Here is a 19,999-nt window from a genome sequence, read left to right on the forward strand (position 1 = left end):
CCTGCTTCCCGTCTCTTGCTACTTTAACTTGGACTTCACATTGCCACCAGAGTTAATTTTCTACCAGAGCGAATCTGTCCAGTCATTCCCCTGTGTGAAATCCTTCATGTTTTTTTCACAGCCTATAGCAGTGTTCTTTAAAGTCCAGTTCCTGAGACCATCTGCGTCAAAAAGCCTGAAGTGCTTAAAAAACACAGCCTTCCTGGCCTCGGCAGGCATCATAATTGGGAGACCGTAAAAGCAGAGGCTGAGACAAGGACTTGGGTGCAAGTCGAGTATTTGGCAGGTGAGTCCGAGAGGTAACGGGGAAAGTAAGATAGGGCAGGAAAAAGGAAATACCCAATTTTTTTTGAGCTGGTCACTGCTGTGGCCAACTGGTGCTCCTTCCCATGGGGGCCCTCTGCGGAACTCCAAGAACTCACTTTCCCCAACCCTAGTCTTCACCTATCTTAAAAATGGCTCCATCCTTGAAGCAGTTGCCAAAAACCTCGTGGCCCCCTTGATCCCTCTCTTTCTCACTTGCCCATCCGATCTGCCAGCTGTCCCTCGCCTCTCTCTTCAGAACACTTCCTGGGTCTGACCTCTCTGCCCGGAACGTGCTGCTGCCTTCCTTGCCCAGGCCACCAGGGCCTCTGACAGAGACACCACTGCCGCCTCCTAATTGGTCTCTCCGCTTCCACTCTGCGGTGTCTCCTCCAAATCCTGCACTCACACTTCATTTTCTATGCAGCAGTGAGTCTTTTTTTTTTTTTTTTTTTTTTTAACTGAAATCAGATCATGGGAATCTTCTGCTTAAACGCATGTTGCAAGTGTCTCTCCAAGACTGGGACATTTATCCACTGCTAGTTCAAGGCTGCCCTCGGGGCACTGATGCACCCACACACGCACGAGCTGAGTGTGCTCCCACGGCAGAGCACCCCAAGAGCACCTGAGGCAGGGCGCTGTCCACATGCGGGGACTGTCCCACGTCCACAGCAGCTGCAGTCGGAAGGGAGCCAGGAGGATGCCGTGTGACGACCACTGCCTCAAGGGCAGCCTGTAGGTAACTACTGGACTCAAAACAAGTTCTCCAGGTGGTTTCTTCACACGACAGGGTGCAGAACCATGTCGATGATGGGATAAATTCCAAAGCCCTCCACGTGACATGCAAAGGGTCCCCACCTCGCTCTCCTCTCTCACTGCCAGCCTAAATGCCCCCATGTCACACAGGTTCAGCTCTGTTCCTTCTATGCTTAAGATAAAATCACACCTCCTGCTACTGTTCCACTTGTCTCATCCTCTTTACAGCAAAACTCTTTTCCCAGCTTTATCAAGGAATAGAATACACATCCCATACAATAAATTGTGCATATTTAATGGATACAGCTTGATAAGTTTTAACATGTGTCTACGCCAATGAAACCACCACACTCGAGAGAACAAACGTACCTATCATCCCTAAGGTTTCCTCGTGCCCCTTGGTAACCCCTGTCTCCCATTCCTCCTTCCCCAGCCCCAGGCAACCACCTAGCTGTGGTCCCTCCCTATACACTGATCGTCCTTTCTGGAATGTTTACAGAAAGGAATCATGTTGCATGTAGTCTTTTTTGCCCGGCTCTTTCAGTCATCGTAACTGCTCTGAGATTCACCTGTGTTATGGGAACTGATAGTTCCTTTCCTTTCTACTGCTAAGGAATATTCCATTGCAGGGGTCCCCCATGATCTGCCCATCACCCTATAAGTGAATCTCTGAGTGTCACTGTCCCTGTGGCTCCTCCTCCCATTGGGTTTCCGCCTCCACCTCCACGTGGAACCCACCTGACCTGGGCACTGATAACTAGGGTGACGGTCCATCCTTGTCTGTCCAGGACAATTCTGATTTATACCTGTCGTCCTGGTGCCATTATTAATGACTCTCAGAAGTGTCTGGTTCCTAAATTACAGGGTCCAGCCGACTGCCACAGGCAATGGGAATTTCTCAGTTCTGGGGGGCGGGGAGCAGGTGGGTGTGGCGGCTCGGCAGTACTCAGCAGCTTCTCCTCCTTTGCGATGGCTTTCCTCCCTGGGGCTTGTGTGGCTCTGCGCCCACCTGGCTTTCTTCCTGCCTCGCTGGCTGAGTCTGCCTGACTCCTGGGCTACTTCCTCTTCTTCGGCTGCACCTTGAAGGACTGGGCTGCCCGGGGCTCAGTCCAAGGCCTCCTGAGTGCTCTTCCCTCGCTCTCCAGGTGGTCTCACTCAGGCCCCAGGCTCCCAGTTATTTTCATCTCCAACCCTGACCTTTCCACCAAGACCCAAGTGACTGCTTGGCCTCTCTTCCTGGATATCTAACAGGTATTCCAATATTAAAATGCCCAAACAGAATGCTCTCTTTTTTTTTTAAGAGACAGGGTCTTGCTCTGTTGCCCAGGCTGGTGTTCAGTGGCTTGATCAGGGTTCACTGCAACCTGAATTTCTGGGCTCAAGTGACCCTCCCGTCTCAGCCTCCTGGATAGCCGGGACTACAGGTGCACGTCACTATGGCCAGCTAATTAAAAGAAATTATTCTTTTGTAGAGATGGGGTCTCACTTTGTTGCCCAGGCTGGTCTTGAGCTCCGGGGCTCAAGGGATCCTCCTGCCTTGGCCTCCCAAAGCGCTGGGATTACAGGTGTGAATCACTGTGCCTGGTGTGCCCGAAACAGAATTCTGAAATCACCTTCTCCAAACCCAGTCTTCAACTATCTTAAAAATGGGTCCATCATTCGAGCGGTTGCTAAAAAGCTCACCGTCCCCTCGTCCCCTCTCACTTTCTCACTCACATCCAGCGTGTCGGCACGTCCCTCGGCTCTCTCTCCAGAACACAGCCTAGAGCTGACCTCCTCGCCCGAGTGTGCTGCTGCCTGGGCCACCAGGGTCTCCCCCAGAGACACCACCGTTGCCTCCCAATTGGTCTCTCCGCCTCCACTCGGGGCTGTCTCCCCAAAACGCTGCGCTCACTTCATTTTCCACACAGCAGTGAGTCTTTTTTTTAACAACTGAAATCAGATCCTGGGAGCCTCCTGCTTAAAGCTGCCCAGTGACTTCCTATGGCACTGACAATAAATCCTACGCCCCTTCAGGGGTGCCCACTGACCTCTCTGACTCCGGCTCCTGGCACCTGCCTCGGTTCCTTGACGTGGCTCAGCCTGTTCCTGCCTTAGAGCCTGCACACTTGCCTGGCATGCTCTGCCTCAGACGCCCACAGCCTTGCTCCTTCTTCTGTTCAGGGCCTTCTGTGACCATCCCTCTAGAGCAGCCCCACCTCATCGGTCCCCTCTCTATCTTATTGCCCTGTTTGATTTCCTTTTAGTCTCTGAATGGTCTTGCTTATCAGCTTTTAACTTATTTATTGTTTTTCCCACTCAAAGTTAGGCTCCAAGACAGCCGAGGCCCTGCCCGTCTTGTCCAAGGGCACATTGTAGCCACCCAACAATTATTTTTGGGCTGGGTGCGATAGCTCACGTCTGTAATCTCAATACTTTGGGAGGCCAAGGTGGACGGATCACCTGAGGTCAGGAGTTCGAGACCGGTCTGGCCAACATGGTGAAACCCCATCTCTACTAAAAATACAAAAATTAGCCTGGTGTGATGGTGTGAACCTGTAATCCCAGCTACTCGGGAGGCTGAGGCAGGAGAATCACTTGAACCTGGGAGGCGGAGGTTGCAGTGAGCTGAGATCGTGCCATTGCACTCCAGCCTGGGTGACGACAGTGAAGGTCCGTCTCTAAATAAATATAAATAAATAAATAAATAAATAAATAAATAAATAAATAATTTACTTTGGAATAGCAAATGAATAAACACAGTATTCTCTCCTGGACAGCACTGCTCTCTCAACAGTGCTCTAAGAACGAACCTGATCAGAAAAGCGGCGGTCTGTGGGTTTCACCTCCAGATCATTTATTTCCCACATTGCCTTGGCTTCTGATCTGCTCTTGGGAGATGGCATCCGAGACCCCGGAGATGTTCACCTATACTAACCTCCTGCTTAGCCTTCCTGAAAGCTAGGTGAGTAGGAGCTAACAAATTTCAGGATCACTGAGTTACAGAGGTTTCTGCAGCAATTTAGAAGGAGAACTTCCAGCCTGCGTTACGCCACAGGAACTCGGCTTCAATTATCCAATTGCGGATGGCAGGCTACTCTTTGCCGACTGTCAGAAAAGTCGATTCTCAAAGCACTCTTTTACATGTTTATATGGATGGAGTCTCTGTTTAGCAGAGGCACAGAGCAAGTGCATGCTGTGAATTCATTGGGAAACAGCTATTTGAGATGGACAGCATGGGCAGTTTTCAATGACTGGCCGTGCAAAATTACTGCCATAGGGACATCTGGTGAGACAGAAACGCCTTCCTTTAAAGAGGTGGTGGGTGATGGGGAAACCATCTAGTCCAGCACAGTCACAAGGTGGGCATCCTAGCTTTCCTAATAGGGTGCCCGACTTCTATGACATGGCCACCCATCTTCCTTCCTCAGTCCAGAGCCCATCTGACCCCTAGCCATCAGCTGCCCTGTCCCCACCAAGATGTCTGGTGGAGAGGGAACTGAGAGAGGGAAGCAGGTGCAGGCAGGGGTCAGGCAGGTAAGAGAGAGGAGTGGGCTCAGGTGGAAACCAGTGGTATGCAGGGGTCATGGGGGAGGCGGGAGGGTCATGCCCTGCCTGGCAGCTCTGAGCTCTGAAATGTTTCCAGCAATCTGCAGGCCAAACAAGCCACATTCATGGGCAGATGTGACCCAAGGATCACCAGAGTAGGGTCCCTGTAGGGAATGAATATTAGTCACTTCTCTGGATATTCTGTTTAAAGGATAACAGACTGCCTTGTCCTACACCATCCTCAGAACAATCCTGTAAGGGAAGCATTAGGGTCCCATCTTATGGATGGAGAAACTGAGGCACAGGCCTTCCCCAAGGTCACATGGCTGGTGTGTGGTAAGCCACTATGGCTGGCATGCTAAGGTCTTAACCACCATCTTTCTGTGGGTCAAGCTAGATTCCAAGAAAGCCACAGTCCTGGCCCATGCTAGCCTAGCCACTGTCAGGAGCACCTGTACCGGTGGAGCTCTGAGCCTCCACCCTTTTTAAACATTGTATTTTTATTTTTTGAGACGGCATCTCGCTCTGTCGCCCAGGCTGGAGTGCAGTGGTGTGACCTCAGCTTACTGCAATCTTTGCCTCCCGGGTTCAAGCGATTCTCATGCCTCAGTCTCCCAAGTATCTGGGATTACAGGCACGCCACTATGCCCGGCTATTTTTTGTATTTTTAGTAGACACGGGGTTTCACCATGTTGGCCAGACTGGTCTTGAACTCCTGACCTCAGGTGATCCGTCTGCCTAGGCCTCCCAAAGTGCTGGGATTACAGGCGTGAACCACTGCGCCTGGCCTTTTTTTTTTTTTTTTTTTTAATAAGTCCCTCTGGGCCAGGCACAGTGGCTTACACCTGTAATCCCAACACTTTCGGAGGCTGAGGCGGGCAGATCATGAGGTCCGGAGTTCGAGACCAGCCTGGCCAACATGGTGAAACCCCGTCTGTACTAAAAATACAAAAATTAGCCAGGCGTGGTGGCAGGCGCCTGTAATCTCAGCTACTCGAGAGGCTGAGGCAGGAGAATTACTTGAAACCAGAAGGTGGAGGTTGCAGTGAGCCGAGACTGTGCCACTGCACTCCAGCCTGGGCAAAAGAGGGAAACTCGGTCTCAAAAATAAAATAAAATAAAAAAAAGAAAATAAGTCCCTATGGACGAACTGTCTCCTACCCCACCCCAGCCCCCACCTCCACCTCCACTGGGTGGTGGGCGTGTGTATGTGTGTGGGTTCCAGTCCTTCGAGACATTTTTCTACATATTTACGTATATACTGCATAAGTGTCATTATACCACAAGGGTGTGCTTAGCGGCTGTATGAGAGCCACATCTGCCCCAGGAAGAACGCAGGATGGAAGATTCTGTGAGTCTGGATTCCTCCACACCCCCGCAGTGCAGTTCTGTACAAAGGACATCTTTAGGAAAGGATCCAGGGGGAAAATCCTCTCCTCAGGAACCAGCCTGCTTCCTCCCCCTCCACTCGTCGGAGCTTTAACCCCAGGCCCTTTCTCCCTTGTTGTCTCCTTCCAGGAAGTGCACGATGAAATTCCTTCCTGTCAGAATGTCTTAACCTTTAGAACCTTGTGTCTCTCTCTCTGCGCGCGCGCGCGTGTGTGTATGTGTGTGTGCGTGTGTGTGTATGTGTGTGTGTGTGTGCCTTGTTTCTTTGGTGTGAATATTTTTTTTCCTTCCTTAACTAGAGTTATTTTTATGCCTTTTGTTCTTGCTGCCTCAAACCCCCTTTGCCATGGATCTTGAAAAGGATACTTTGAAACTCTGTGGCTGGTGTGTAGTTAATGGGAACACCTTTCCTGGCCCACATTTTGTCCTCTTCCTTCTTTACAGTTGGCAAGAATCAACTGTGCTGAAACTGTAAAGCATTTTTAATACAATATTAATATTATTTCAATCTAAGTAATTAACTCAGCAAGGCCACTTTCCTCCCTGGCCCCAGGGTAGAATGGTGTGTCTTTTGCAATGAACACACAACTGCCCAACAAAGATTCATGGCGGCACGGTTCCACTGTGACAACAGCGAAGCACTTTAAGGCTTTAGCATCTTAAGTCACTTTCCCTGGAGAGGAGCACCGGCCTTTGGCGCAGCCAGTACAACCTGAGAACAAACCTCTGGAACAAAACACTGGCTAGGCCCAAATACTACAAGCCAAGGTGGGTCCGTTAAGGCAAATGGCGCCTTGGCATGGTGACACAACTGAATTTGGCCCAGATGTGCACTGGCTGGACTTCAGGCACAGCCCAGGGAGCCCACACTGCAGGAGTCCCACACTCTGGGAGTTGTGTCATTGGCTGGGAACATTCACCGGCACCTCTGCAGAGCAAAAGCATGGGCTGCTGTCCTTCCTAGCTCTTTGCCCGGAAGTGCTAGCTCCAGAACAGGAAGGAGTCAGGGGTTCTGGGCCAGGGGTTTAGGGTTTGTCTCCCGGACTCACTGCTTTTATCCCAACTGTAGGTCTATCGAGGTATGGAGGGCTATGGAGGCAGTGAGGTGCTGTCTCCCAGAGCGCTGACACGCGCACGTCAGGACCTGGCTCAAGGACTGACTCCTCCAGGGAGCCCTTGGCCCTCCCTGTCTTCCCCTCCTCCCCGACTCTGGTTGACTTGAGTCTTCCTCTGAGGTTTCAGTGTTGGGCTTGCAACCTGGTTCTCTGCACCTACTGCTTAGCCAAGTGTCCACAGACACACGCTTGTCCTCCCCAGGAGGCAAGACCTTCAAGGACAGGGGAAAGGGCTATTCCTATCTGTCCTGAGGTCTTGCTTTGGGGAATAAACTTTCAGGGAGTTCTGGTTTCATTGGGGAGTGACCTTCATGGTCTTTTACATGTCCCTTGGGAGGAAGGCCAGTGAAAACCATTCTTTGTGATGTGAAATTTAATTTCCTAGAAGGGACAGAAGAAGATGGTAAGACACTGAGACATTTAACAAACACCTACTATATGCCACACTCTGGGAAGACCATGCCATGCCCCACCTGGCATCACAGACTCAGGATAACGAACGTGGATGGGATCTGATTAGTTCACACACTGGTGGTCCTCTGGCTGAAACCATGCTCGTTTAGCTCACCAAGCATTTAAGAATTTTAGAATTATTAGTAATATTTACAAATTGCAAGCTTTCACATAACAAGGTGCATTTCTGGCCTCTGTTGAAAAACTTAGGCTGTGTGGCAACACCGGGTCGGCGCTAACATGAGGAGTAATGGCTGCCCTCCTGCAGGGCCTGGCTCTCCAGTGACAATGGTCGCTCTATAGAAAGGCAGGGCTGTGCCGTGTGCGGTAACTCATGCCTGTAATCCCAGCACTTTGGGAGGCTGAGGTGGGCGGATAATCTGAGGTCAGGAGTTCGAGACCGGCCTGGCCAACATGGCAAAACTCCATCTCTACTAAAAATACAAAAAAATTAGCCACGTATAGGGCCACACACGTGTAATCTCAGCTACTCAGGACACTGCAGCAAGAGAATCGCTTGAACCCAGGAGGCAGAGGTTGCAGTGAGCCGAGATCATGCCACTGTACTTCCCCTGGGGAACTGAGTGAGACTCTGTCTCAAAAAAAAAAAAAAAAGAAAAGAAAAGAAAAAGAAAAGCAGGGCTGTGAAGTGGGCACCAGAATGCCTGGTAGTCATGTGATCGTCAGCAAGTTGCTCTGCCTTTCTGTACCTCAGTTTCCCCATCTGTAAAATGGAGCCGGTAACTGCAGTACCTGCCTCATAGGACTGTTGTGCAGAATAAATGAGCTGATTTACATAAAGTGCTTTAAATGCTGCTTGCCACATATGCAAGACACAGGAGTTACCCTCATGTCTTGTACCTAATGTACCACACTTAAATGTATAGACCCATCAAGGCTGGCTGCTCAGGTTGGCATGGCTCAGAGACAATGCTCTGCAGGGCCCAGTGCAGCAATCCCCCTGTTTCTGGCAGAGGTTGGCAGCAGCCATAGGAGGTGCCCCATGCACTCTGAGGTCAAAGCTCAACTAAGTTTGCGTTGAGGCCCTGGCATGCAAATCTTGCAATTTTATTCAATGCAGCCCATACTGTGTGGGGGTCTTTTGGTGTTGGGGGGCGGGGGTGGTAGGGGAGGGTCCTGGCCTGTGTGGGATGCAAAGGAAGCAAGCCAGGGTCCTCGCTTTGAAGAGCTCACAACCAGCTGTAGGTGAAGCGGTCGCATGCTCAAATGCTAGTGGCACTGCAGCCATGGGGGTCTGTGAGCTGAAGGACGCATACCCTCAAGTCCGCTCCAGCCAGTGGATGAAAGAGAGGGAATATTGCCAGGTCATCAAAAGGCAATTTCCAAATGTTGTCATTAAACAATTCATAAGCTGTAAACACCGTGAGGACCAAACCGAACGCATCACAGGGCAGATTTGGCCGGGGGTGCCTGTTTGTATGTCAGAAACTCAGGACCCTAAGGAACACCCTCAGGAAGCAGGGACTTGGTGCCAGGAAGGGTGTGGCTGGAGACCCCCGGAAGGGGCCTAAGGCAGGCTAGGGGTACGGGGAGGCTTGTCTGTGAAGTCAGGCTCAAGCTGAACCTCAGTGTTTTGAAAGGCAGGCTTGTAACAAGACGGGTCAGGTATTCCAGGCTCTGGGGATGGCAGGAGCTAAGGCAGAGGGGAGAGAAGAGTTTTATGGGGGCCAGTGGGAGGTCAAAGCTATCTAAGCATGAAAGAGCCAGAGAGTCAGATTTTGGGGTCAGGGAGTGGCGGAAGTCACCAATGCAAACACATTCAGGGTCCAGGCAAGTACCGCAAATGAGACAGGCAATGGGGTATAAGGACAACGGTGTCGCTGTGACTCAGCTCCACTCAAGTTTCCAGGTATAAATGTGGGATCTTCTAGTTTCTCAAAAAATGCAAAAAACTTCATATTTTCATGCAAAACCTCCCAATTTAAAAATGTTGGCTATTAATTCAAATAATTTTGAAAACATGTGATCCAGCGGAAGTCTACCTGTGAGCTGCATCTGGTGACCGGTGCACAGCCTCTGTGTCCAGCCTTCTTCCCAGGATGCTCTGGGAGGCATGTGACAGCAGTGGGTCATGGTTGCTCCCCTGAGGCATTCTGCAGCTGGGAGGCCCTGGGCTCATGCCCTTCACTGCAGGGCCCCTGGGCCTCCCCTGCCTGGGCACGAGCTTGCAGGGGCAGGCAGCGTATCAGTGCTGATTCCCAGCACAACGCCTGGGCTTGGGGCAATTGACAAACCTCTGCTGATGAGAGGAGGGGCTGAGCCCATGAGCAGTAGAGGGGAGGATGGGGATACACGGGAATAAGGCTTCACACAGCAACAGGAAGAAGGGAAGGGATGAGCTGGATTGGGAAGGAGACTGGTTTTGGAAATTGAACTGGTAGGACTTAGAGATGCCTGACAGTGAGGGGCAAAGGGAAGTCAGAGGATCAAAGTTGTGAGCCAGGAGCTGGCGCAGACAGAAAAAGGAAGTGGAGAAGGAAGCCTGGCGTGGGTGGACAGACGGGCAGGGTTTGGGTGTGCCAAGTGGGAGTAGTGTGCATTCACAGTAAGAAAGGCCAGAAATAGCGATCCAGTGGTCAGGCCTGCAGCTTTGATATGTGGTTAAGTGTCAAGGAAGGTTTAAGTTTGGGAGCTGATGAATAAATTCAACAGCATGTGACTCCTATGTTCTTAGAGAAAAAGAAAAAGGACCTAGGTCGGGTATGATTTTCTATCTTCCCTGGTGATTTTTCCCTCTTTCAGAGGCAGAACTTCAATTTCCCATTGAAAATCCAGCCTTCTGTTAATTTCACCTCATGTGGATAATGTGGGCCCACCCCAGGCAGCAATGCAGGTCTGACCGATAATAAGCGCTAGATTGCAGCTTTCATGAGGACAGTCTCTTTCTGCGGGGGCTGCTGAAATAAACATGAACCTGATGCCACTGGGGGCTACCACGTGGAACCTGAGGATGAGGCCAGCACAGAGGGGAAGAGAGCTAAGTGATGGAGGGAGGCAGATTCCTGATGACATCATGTGAAATCCTGGATGCCGCCATACCTAAAGCCAGCCACCCAGCGTCTTCTCTTACATGAGCCAAAGACTTCTTCTATTTTGTGCTTAACCCAGTTTTAATTGGGTTTTCTGTCTTTTGCTACCAAGAGAATCCTGGCTGATAAAACAGCCCTTCTACTGAGAACTCCAATCAACGGGCTCAGCTACTGAGTCAGTCCTGGCCAAGGCTGGCAGGAGGCAGGTGGGAAGCTCCACCCTCCAGGCGATCTGTGATTTCTCCTGCTGCGCCAGTCAGCACCTACACCTGGGTGAGCAGCCCTCCCCTGCCCAGACATCTGCCTACTTCCAGTTGCAGCCTGCCCACCTGGTCTGCACAGCACAGGACATGGGTCTCAGCTTCCATGCTGGCTCTGCGTCCACTTTCATTCTCTCTAGGAGCAGAGCCTGGCTCTGAATCCCCACGTTCTTGTGGGGCTGCTCTCTTTAAAGGCCGAATGTGGCTGGGCCCAGTGGTTCATGCCTGTAAATCCTAGCATTTTGGGAGGCTGAGGCAAGTGGTCACTTGAGGTCAGGAGTTCGAGACCAGCCTGGCCAACATGGCAAAACCCGTCTCTACTGAAAATATGAAAATTAGCTGGGCATGGTGGCGCGTGCCTGTAGTCCCAGCTACTCAGGAGGTTGAGGCAGGAGAACTGCTTGAACCCAGGGGGTGGAGTTTGCAGCGAACTGAGATCGGGCCACTGCACTCCAGCCTGGGTGACAAAGCGAGACTCTGTCTCTAAATAAATAAACAAATAAATAAATAAAGGCTGAATTCTCTGTTCACTTCTCCTTCCCCTGCTGGCTGGGGACCCACTTTAAGGCTGACCCTCTTGGAAGTCTCATGGCTACCATGTCTGTACCTACCTGAGTGAGGACTCTGCCCACAGACTGTACTCACTGCATCCCACCCAACGGAAAGCACCCTCTGGCCATTGGCAGTGGCCTAGACCAAGCCTGAGGTCCACAGCTCAGGAAGCTTCCCACGCAATGGGCTCAGTCCCCTTTTCACCAGTTGCCCTGCTAAGATGCCCAGCATACTTCCTGGACCCCACAGTGCCCAAACCCTGCCATGGGGCAGAGCCATCAGGCCACACTGACTCGGGTGACCAAATGAAGGTGACATCTTTGACTTCCGAGTCATTGCAATGTTTGGTCTTGGTTTGTATCAGATCCAAACAAACCAAGTGTAAAAGAAACAATTTTGAGAGAATTAGGAATGTTTAAACATGAAGTGGGTATCAGAGCATGATAATTAATTATGGCCACGCACGATAGTGCCATCAAGGTTACAGAAAAGTAAACAAACAAATGTCTTTTTTTGTTAGAGATGTATACTGAAGGATTTATGAGTGAAATAGTGTGATAACTACAATTTGCTTTCAAATGTTAGGGGGATACGTGAAACAACAATAGCAGAATGTTGATAATTATTGAAGCAGGTGATGGATACACGCCTCATTACTGAACTAATCCCTTCACTTCTACATTCATTCAAAAACTTCTTCCCAGAAAAAGGCATTGCTGAAAATGCAAATAGTCATAGGATGAGTTGAGTCTACCCAAAGGGCACCCCAAGAGCACTGACACCCTCATCCAAGCCACCACCATCTTCAGCTAGGCTGTTCTTAGCTAGACTATGTCTTGAGCCTCCTCTCTCTGGGCTCCCTCTGCCCCCTGATCCATTCTCCAAATCAACCAGAGTAGTCTTTTAAATTCCTCAATCAGGACCGGGCGCGGTGGCTCACACCTGTAATCCCAGCACTTTGGGAAGCTGAGGCGGGAGGATGACTTGAGGCCAAGAGTTTGAGACCTGCCTATCTCCGCAAAAAATAAAAAAAACTAGCTGTGGTGGTGTGCACACCTGGAGTCCCAGCTACTTGGGAGGCTGAGGTGGGAGGAACACTTGAACCCAGGAGGTCAAGGCTGCAGTGAGCCATGATCACGCCACTGCGCTCCAGCCTGGGCAACAGAGAGAGACTATCTAGAAAAACAAACAAACAAACAAACAAACAAACAAACATCGTCCATCAGATCATGTCACCCTGCTCACAAGCCTCCGGCAATGACACTAACAACTGACCCTTGTACAGAGGGCGGGAAGCCAGGAACGACTCAGAGCACTTTACATGCATTCACTGGACATTTTCCAGATAACGCTGAGGCATAGAGATGTGAGGTAACCTGCCCCAGGCCACATGGTCTCTGATGGGCTGGCTCTGACCATACTGTATTCTGCCTGTCTCCGAACCAGATCCAAACCTGCTGGTCCACAGGATCTTGTCCCCACCTCCCTCTGGGACCTCCCATGACACTCCTTGTTCCCCATGCTCTAGCCACTTGGCGAAACCACAGTCCTTGAACTCCTGCCGCAGGGCCTTTGCTCCTGCTGTGCCCTGCGGGGAGTGCCTTTCCCACAGATGCCCCATGGATGCTCCTGGTCATCACTGAGCTCGGGGAAGGACTCTGGCCACCTGGCTCCAAGCAGCCCAGCCTCCTCCTCCCTGTGGCCCTCATTCACTGTCCTGTGTTATTGTCACGGATGGTGGCAGGGGTGGGGATGGTACTGGGATGAAACTGTTCCATTTCAGATCATCAGACATTAGATTATCATAAGGAGTGTAAAGCATAGACCCTTCACATGTGCAGTTCCCAATAGGGTTTCCATGCCTGTGAGAATCTCATGCCACTGCCGATCTGACAGGAGGCAGAGCCCAGGTGGTCATGCTGGCTCATCCGGGGCTTACCTCCTGCTATGCGGCCTGGTTCCTAACAGGCCTCAGACTGGTACTGGTTTGTGGCCCGGGAGCTGGGGACTCCTGGCCTAGACCACATTACATGTCACAGAAATATGCCCCTGGAGAAATGTAGCATTTATTTATCAAAAACAATTTAATGAGTGCCTTTCTGTATATGAAATATACCCTGGGTGCCCGTCCTGCCTGGATGCTCACTGCTGTCCCACTTCCTGGTGTGACCAGGCTGGAGGCGGCACTTGCGTGGTGACGCTGTGGGTGATGATGGGGATGGTGTGCTTATCTGTACTGTCACACATAACTAATATGACTATTATAAAGGCAAACAGATGGAGCATGGAGAGCTGCTGGAAGCCCACTTTTTGGATGAGTTATTACCTACTATAGGAGGGAGACTATCGGTTTCTTCCTCCCAACAGATGCCACTCTGCAGGAGAACCAGTGCCGTGAAAAACCAGAGAAAGGCAAAGCGGACCTCAAATTCCCCTCCCCAGCTTTGTCTCTTACCACCTGCTAGCTGGGCAAGTCACTTAATCTGGGCAACACCAAAAGATATGACACACATAGTAGCACATCCTCCTGAGCCCACGGCAGACGTGGCTGATCAATCATCGCACCCTTTCCTCGATGAACCAGAAAGAAGGTTCCAGATCTTTCTCAGGACAGCACTCCAGCAAGCTGTTTCCCATCAGCGTTGGCAAAAGAGACACAGCCTATTTGCCATCTGGGATCTCACTGTCCTAAGTTCTGGCTTCTTCGTCTGTAAGATGGGAAATACCACTACCTGCCTCATAGGATCACTGGGGGTTAATTGAGATGATTCATTTGTTCAGTTATTCATTCATGCATTGAATATTTACTGAGTGCCCACAGGGTGCCTATACGTGCCTGATACCTACGGCACTGAATAAATGGCAGCTGTCACAAGTAGAGGCATCTGTTTGCTGCCTTCTGTGCACTGCTGTGGCGGCAGTGCAGCCTCCACGTCCTCACTTCGCCTCTCCCATCCCTCTCCTCTGGCCCAGCTGACACTTACAGCATCACCAAGTGAGGGGGGAAGGAGCCCATAAATGCTAGCATGAGGATTTCACAGGCAGCACATTTCCCAATAAAAGAGACTCCCCTTTTTCTAATCCCTTCCTTTCTTCCATTCTAAATAAGCCCTGGTTGGATTAGCTGCCCACATTTAACTTTTCTTCTTCAGATTCCCATACACAAAACACTGTATTAACAAGCCACGTCTACCAGGCCAAGCTATATTTCCTATAAACTCTCATTTTATCTCCTCTAAAACACACAGTAATAGCATCCTCTGGAGAATATTAAATCAAACCAACCTGCAGCTGCATTTGTTTGCGCTTTTCTGCTCCTGGTAAATTCTGGCAACAGATGGGTGTGTGTTACATAAGCGGTGCCCGGCAGGAGCCGCAGTCCTCCACACTCCAGTCTGGGTGCAGAAAGACCTCGGCTCTCAAATCCCTGCAGCCAACAGCTCCCCCACGCACCCGTGACGACACCCCAAGCTCCTGAGGGACTCTTAAGACCCTATGCCATTTTAGACAATTCTATAAGCACAAGGAAGGCTGAGCATAGGTTAAAGAACAAAGGCAGGCCCTGGCCAAAAGGGATGAAGCTTATCTTTGTTGTAATCCTGCACATAAAATCTGCTTTCCTTGCCCTGAGATATATATTCAGTGACAGGGCCGAGCTGCAGGGCACAGGCCTGGGCAGCTGGCATTGTTCCATTGCCCATTCCAGAAGAGGGTGCTGATGGCCACCAGCCAGGAAGCACTGAGTGGGACTTGGAATGAGAGGACCCGGCCCCAGATGCTCGCAGTGTGCGGTGACTATGTGGGCTGGGGCTGCATTCCGGGGTCTGAGGGCCAGCCTCTGAGCACACAAGAGGCCAGGGCTGGCAAGTGGAGAAGGCGGGTCTGACACGCCCAGAGAAATTTCCACAAGTTCCCAATGGCTTGGCCTTCTTTTTTTCAAGTTTAAACTTCAGGTGTTTGTTTAAAAACAAACAAGCAAACAAACAACCTCAAAGATCAGAAATGAGAGAAAGCTCTGGGCAGCACTGTGTGTACACACAGCTGGCCGGGGCTGCCTGTCCTGTTAGTTTCCTGACTCGCGGTGCCTCACAACTGACAGGTGCTCAGGACGTGATCACTAGGTGGATGGACAGCTGGCGGGTGGCAGAACTAGCAAGAAGCAGCTCAGGAAGGGGGGATCGGAAGGAGGGAAGGAGGGAGGGAAGAGGGGAGGACTGCCTCTCTAGGACTAGGTTCCCAGCTCTGCCTCCAACCTGCCATGTGGTCTTGTCAAGCCACCTAGACTCTCCTATACTCTCATCTGGATATCAGTAAGGATAACACAGCTGCTTATGGATTATTAGGAACATGAGCTCATTCATTCATTCATTCATTCATTCATTCATTCATTCATCAACCACGTATTTCTCCTTTCACTAGGGCGGGAGTGGAGATGACTTGGGGTGGAGACGTCTCTTAAGGGGTCCATGGTGGCCTGGGAAAGTAGCCATAAATTCCGGTCAGGAGATGGTGGAACATGTTCATGAGGTCTCAGAGAAGTGCAAGGGGCAGGGGGCAGGGGGCAGGGTCGGCTTCCTGGAGAAAGTGACATCTGGGTTTCCAGGAATATGAGGCAGAGATGGGCATTCTGAGTTGAGTGAGATGGGGCTGTGAGGGGCAGGGATAAAGGTATCACTGCCATGGTCAGGGGGTGGAAAGCCAGGGCAGCCTACATTCTGACAGGAGAGAGGCAGGGCCCAGCGTGAGGGGATTAGGAGGCTCTGATGTCACACTCAGGGGGTTGACCTTGATCCTCTGGGCCAAGGGGAGGCTCTGAGGGTTTGAAGCAGCAATGATGTGTGACTGGATCTCCCTGGGGGCTGCTGGAGACAGACTGGGTTGGGCCTAGGGCCAGTGAGAGCGATTAGGAGGCTATGTTCTTTCACACCTCCATGCCTGTGAACAGGCAGGGCCCTCCATCCAGGATACACTTTCTCCTTTCCTGCCTCGGCTGACTGCCATTGTCCTTTGCCATCACAGCTCAGGTATGTGTTCCTTCAAGAACCTTCCCTGATCTCTCCCAGCCTGAGGCGGGCTCCTTTCTCCACACTACGCACAGTCTGGGGCAGGCTAGCTCAAAAAGAAGAGTTTTGTTTGAATTGCATGGTGGTTTAAAAAGAACTTAAATTAGCTACTGACATTTACAAATAAGGAAGGCTCATGTCAAAACTCAGATATCCAGCTCTCTGGGCATGTTGGGAAGATCTGGCAGAACTGGCTGGTATTCTACAAAGCAACCCTTAGTTGAAGCTGAAAAGTACCCTTCCCTTTCCCTAGGGCATGGGCTTGCCGGTGTGCCATAGTCCTCACCACTCCCTAATGTCTCTAGCAAGACTGAAGGTGACGCTCCGTTCCTATTTATAATCTCACTTGAACAAATGCTTCCCTTACAGATTTGAAAGGAAAGTACAACTCTTGCCCCTATGTCTACCATAAGAGGGGCAGATAGGCCAAGTGAATTCCTGTCCTTCCCCACTATTTAGCTCCCTGATGGAACTATGAGTGCATGAAAAACAGCCCAGAGAAGGAAGGAAAGGGTGTGGGCACAGGCAGCAGCATGAGGGTAGATAGTGTGAGGTTAGAAAGGAGGGTGTGGATCCTGCAACCGGAGGTGGTAGGTCCAAAGGTAGCAAGTTATCTCAATTGATCACAGTCAGTTACAGAACTAACTCCTTTTTCCATTCTATCGCCGCTTCTCATTACTGTACTTGACTAGTCTTTAAAAAAATAAAAAATAGAACCAGAGGGGCACAACAGCCAGAGGTTAAGGGCCTGGCTAGTCACAGTGAGGTCCACAGAACAGGAAGACTGGGATGCCTGGGAGCTGGCTGGACCTGCAGAATCTCAGGCCCTGCCCCAGACCTGCTGAATTAGAACCTGCATTTTAGCAAGATCCCACAGATGAGTCAGTGCAAGTTAACATTTGAGAAGTGAAGGCTACGAGAAAGGGCCTGGAGTCCGAATGCAGGCGTTCACATTCTCACTCTGACACTGACTGGCTATGTGACTTGGGGCAAGTTACATAATCTCTCTGTGTCTCTGTTTCCTTATCTGTAAAACTGAGTCTCAGCTTGTATTTTTCCAGTTCCCCCAAGGGTGGCCTGATACCACCTCCCAACACCAGCAGCCAGAAGCTCTGTCCCTGGGGGCTATGAGAATGCAGTGTGAACCTGCCAGCAGGCTCCTGCTGCACACGCAAGGCCAGCAGGGCCTCCATGTATCCATTTTGCAACTTTAGGAACCAGGCTATTGGCAAACTGCTAAGCGCTTCCATCAACCCAGTGCCCAGTGGGGAACCAGCGCCTGTTACTTACGCCATCAGCTGTCCAGTAATTCCGAACCTTGATCTTGGCCAGACTGAAGTCCCCCAGCTGTCTTGTGTTTCGAATAACAAAAAACAGCTGGAGAGGCGGGCGGAAGGGGCAGGTCCACGGGGAGGAGTCTTTCTCGTCCTAGAAGGCCAGCAAGAGAGGGAAATCATTAGGCACATTTCTGCCTCTCCCCAAAGTAAAATGGCAGTGGCTCTTTGGCTCACGAAAACCAGGAGATGCCTGGTGAGGGCTCAGGGCAGGCAGCCAGGCCACCCCATTGCCATCACCCAGGCTGGGGACTCAGATCACCCTGTCTGGACGGCACTTCACAGCAGGCTACTGACCCCGTCCCACCCCCTGCACAAAGCTGCCACACGGACCCCTCTGATCTGCCAACCAGACGGAATTTAAAATGCAGCGGGCTTTATTTTAATCAACTTAATCGGCTTTGAGGAGAGCTCTGGGGGAGGGGAAAGACACTAGAGAGAAGGACAGGACGCTATTTGATTAACCTGGCAAACAGAGCCTTTGATTTTCTTTTGTAAAACCCTGCCGAATTTTAAAATTTCTAAAATAGAAAAGAAAGAAAGCCACTGGCTCAGGCGTTGGCTGGGCCAGTGCCAGGGCACTGAGCCCTGGGATTTATTCTGTTCCTTTCTGGGTTTCCAAGCTTGGAGGCTTCAGTTTGCAGACTCCCCCTGACGGAGGCCCCAGGGGCAGGTGAACAGGGACGCCTTGCTGTCATTCTCATTCGTACCGACAAAATTGCATGTCATGAGTGCTTTGGGTGCAGATGGAAAAAGCTAAACTGGGGGACTTTTCTCAGCCCCAGCCGCCTTTTCTTGGCTTTCTGCAATACCTATTCACTCTCCATTGGGACAAAACTCACAGCTGCTCCCAAACGTGTCCACGCTGGCTTGACCTGGTGCCTTGGCACAGGGTGGGCCTCTGCTTGCTTGCAATTCTCGCAATTCTCTTCCTAACCTTCTCAATCTGGGGAATTCAGCAAATCCAAGTGCCCTTGGCTCCTTGCAGTCCCCGAGCTTGGTGCCTACCTTGGGGTCCCACGATCATCTCTTTTCACGTCCATGTCATGCCCTCATTCAGCCGTGAGCTCAAGGGAAGGGGTCGTGTCTAGTTATTCCAGAACCCTAGGCTTTTAGCACAGTTTCTTGGCACATGGAAGATGCCAAAAAAAAAGAAAACACAACTCTTTGTGTAATAAATAAATGACTAAGTGAATGCATAAATGGAGTGTGCCTCCTAACATCTGCCCTTTCATTAAAGCTTTAGGGAGGAGACTGTAGGCCAGGCGCGATGGCTCACATCTCTAATCCCAGCACTTTGGGAAGCAGATGGATCACCTGAGGTCAGGAGTTCGAGACCAGCCTGGCCAACTTGGCAAAACCCTGTCTCTACTAATAATACAAAAATTAGTTGGGCATGGTGGGGCACGCCTGTAATCCCAGCTACTCAGGAGCCTGAGGCAGGAGAATAGCTTGAACTCGTGAGGTGGATGTTGCAGTGAGCCAAGATTGTGTCACTGAACTCCAAACTCCATCTCCAAAAAAACCCCAAAAAACAAACAAACAGAGAACAGACTGTAAGCTTTGTTCACACACACACACACACACACACACACACACACACACACACAAATTCATTGCCAACATTTAAAAATGGGGAGATTCAGAGAGGTGCAGTGGCTCATACCTTTAATCCCAGTGATCTGGGAGGCTGAGGCAGGAGGATCGTTTGAGGCCAGGAGTTAGAGACCTGTCTAAGTAATATAGAGAGACCTTGTCTCTACAAAAGAATTTTTTTTAATTAGCAGGGTATGGCAGTATTTGCCTATAGTTCTGGCTGCTCGGGAGACTGAAGTGGGAGGATCGCTTGAGCCCAGGAGTTTGGTACCACTGCACTCTAGCCTGGGCAACACAGTGAGACCTTGTCTCTAAGAAAAAAGGAAAAATATGAGGGCCGGATGCAGTGGCTCACACCTGCAATCCCAGCACTTTGGGATGCCGAGGCGGGTGGATCATTTGAGGTCAGGAGTTCAAGACTAGCCTGGCCAATGTAGTGAAACCCTGTCTCTACTAAAAGAAAAAAAAATACAAAATTTAGCCAGGCATGGTGGCGGGCCTGTAATTCCAGCTACTGGAGAGGCTCAGGCAGGGGAATTACTTGAACCTGGAAGGTGGAGGTTGCAGGAAGCCAAGATCGCACCACTGCACTTCAGCCTG

At 50.7% G+C, this 19,999-nt stretch overlaps 1 protein-coding gene across 7 annotated transcripts in view; it reads right to left on the bottom strand.

Moving 5' to 3' along the window:
* The window catches only part of KIAA0556 (KIAA0556 ortholog), a 234,488-nt gene that overhangs the window by 42,132 nt on the left and 172,357 nt on the right, over window positions 1–19,999 (bottom strand). For all 7 annotated transcript variants that reach the window (XM_009196201.4, XM_017953265.3, XM_009196203.4 and 4 more), the window contains one exon: window positions 17,760–17,897. In XM_009196201.4, coding sequence (XP_009194465.2) covers window positions 17,760–17,897 — 138 coding nt within the window. The remainder of the gene's footprint in view (window positions 1–17,759; window positions 17,898–19,999) is intronic.

Source organism: Papio anubis, chromosome 18, assembly GCF_008728515.1.
Source record: "Papio anubis isolate 15944 chromosome 18, Panubis1.0, whole genome shotgun sequence".
NCBI classification, from domain to species: Eukaryota; Metazoa; Chordata; class Mammalia; order Primates; family Cercopithecidae; genus Papio; species Papio anubis.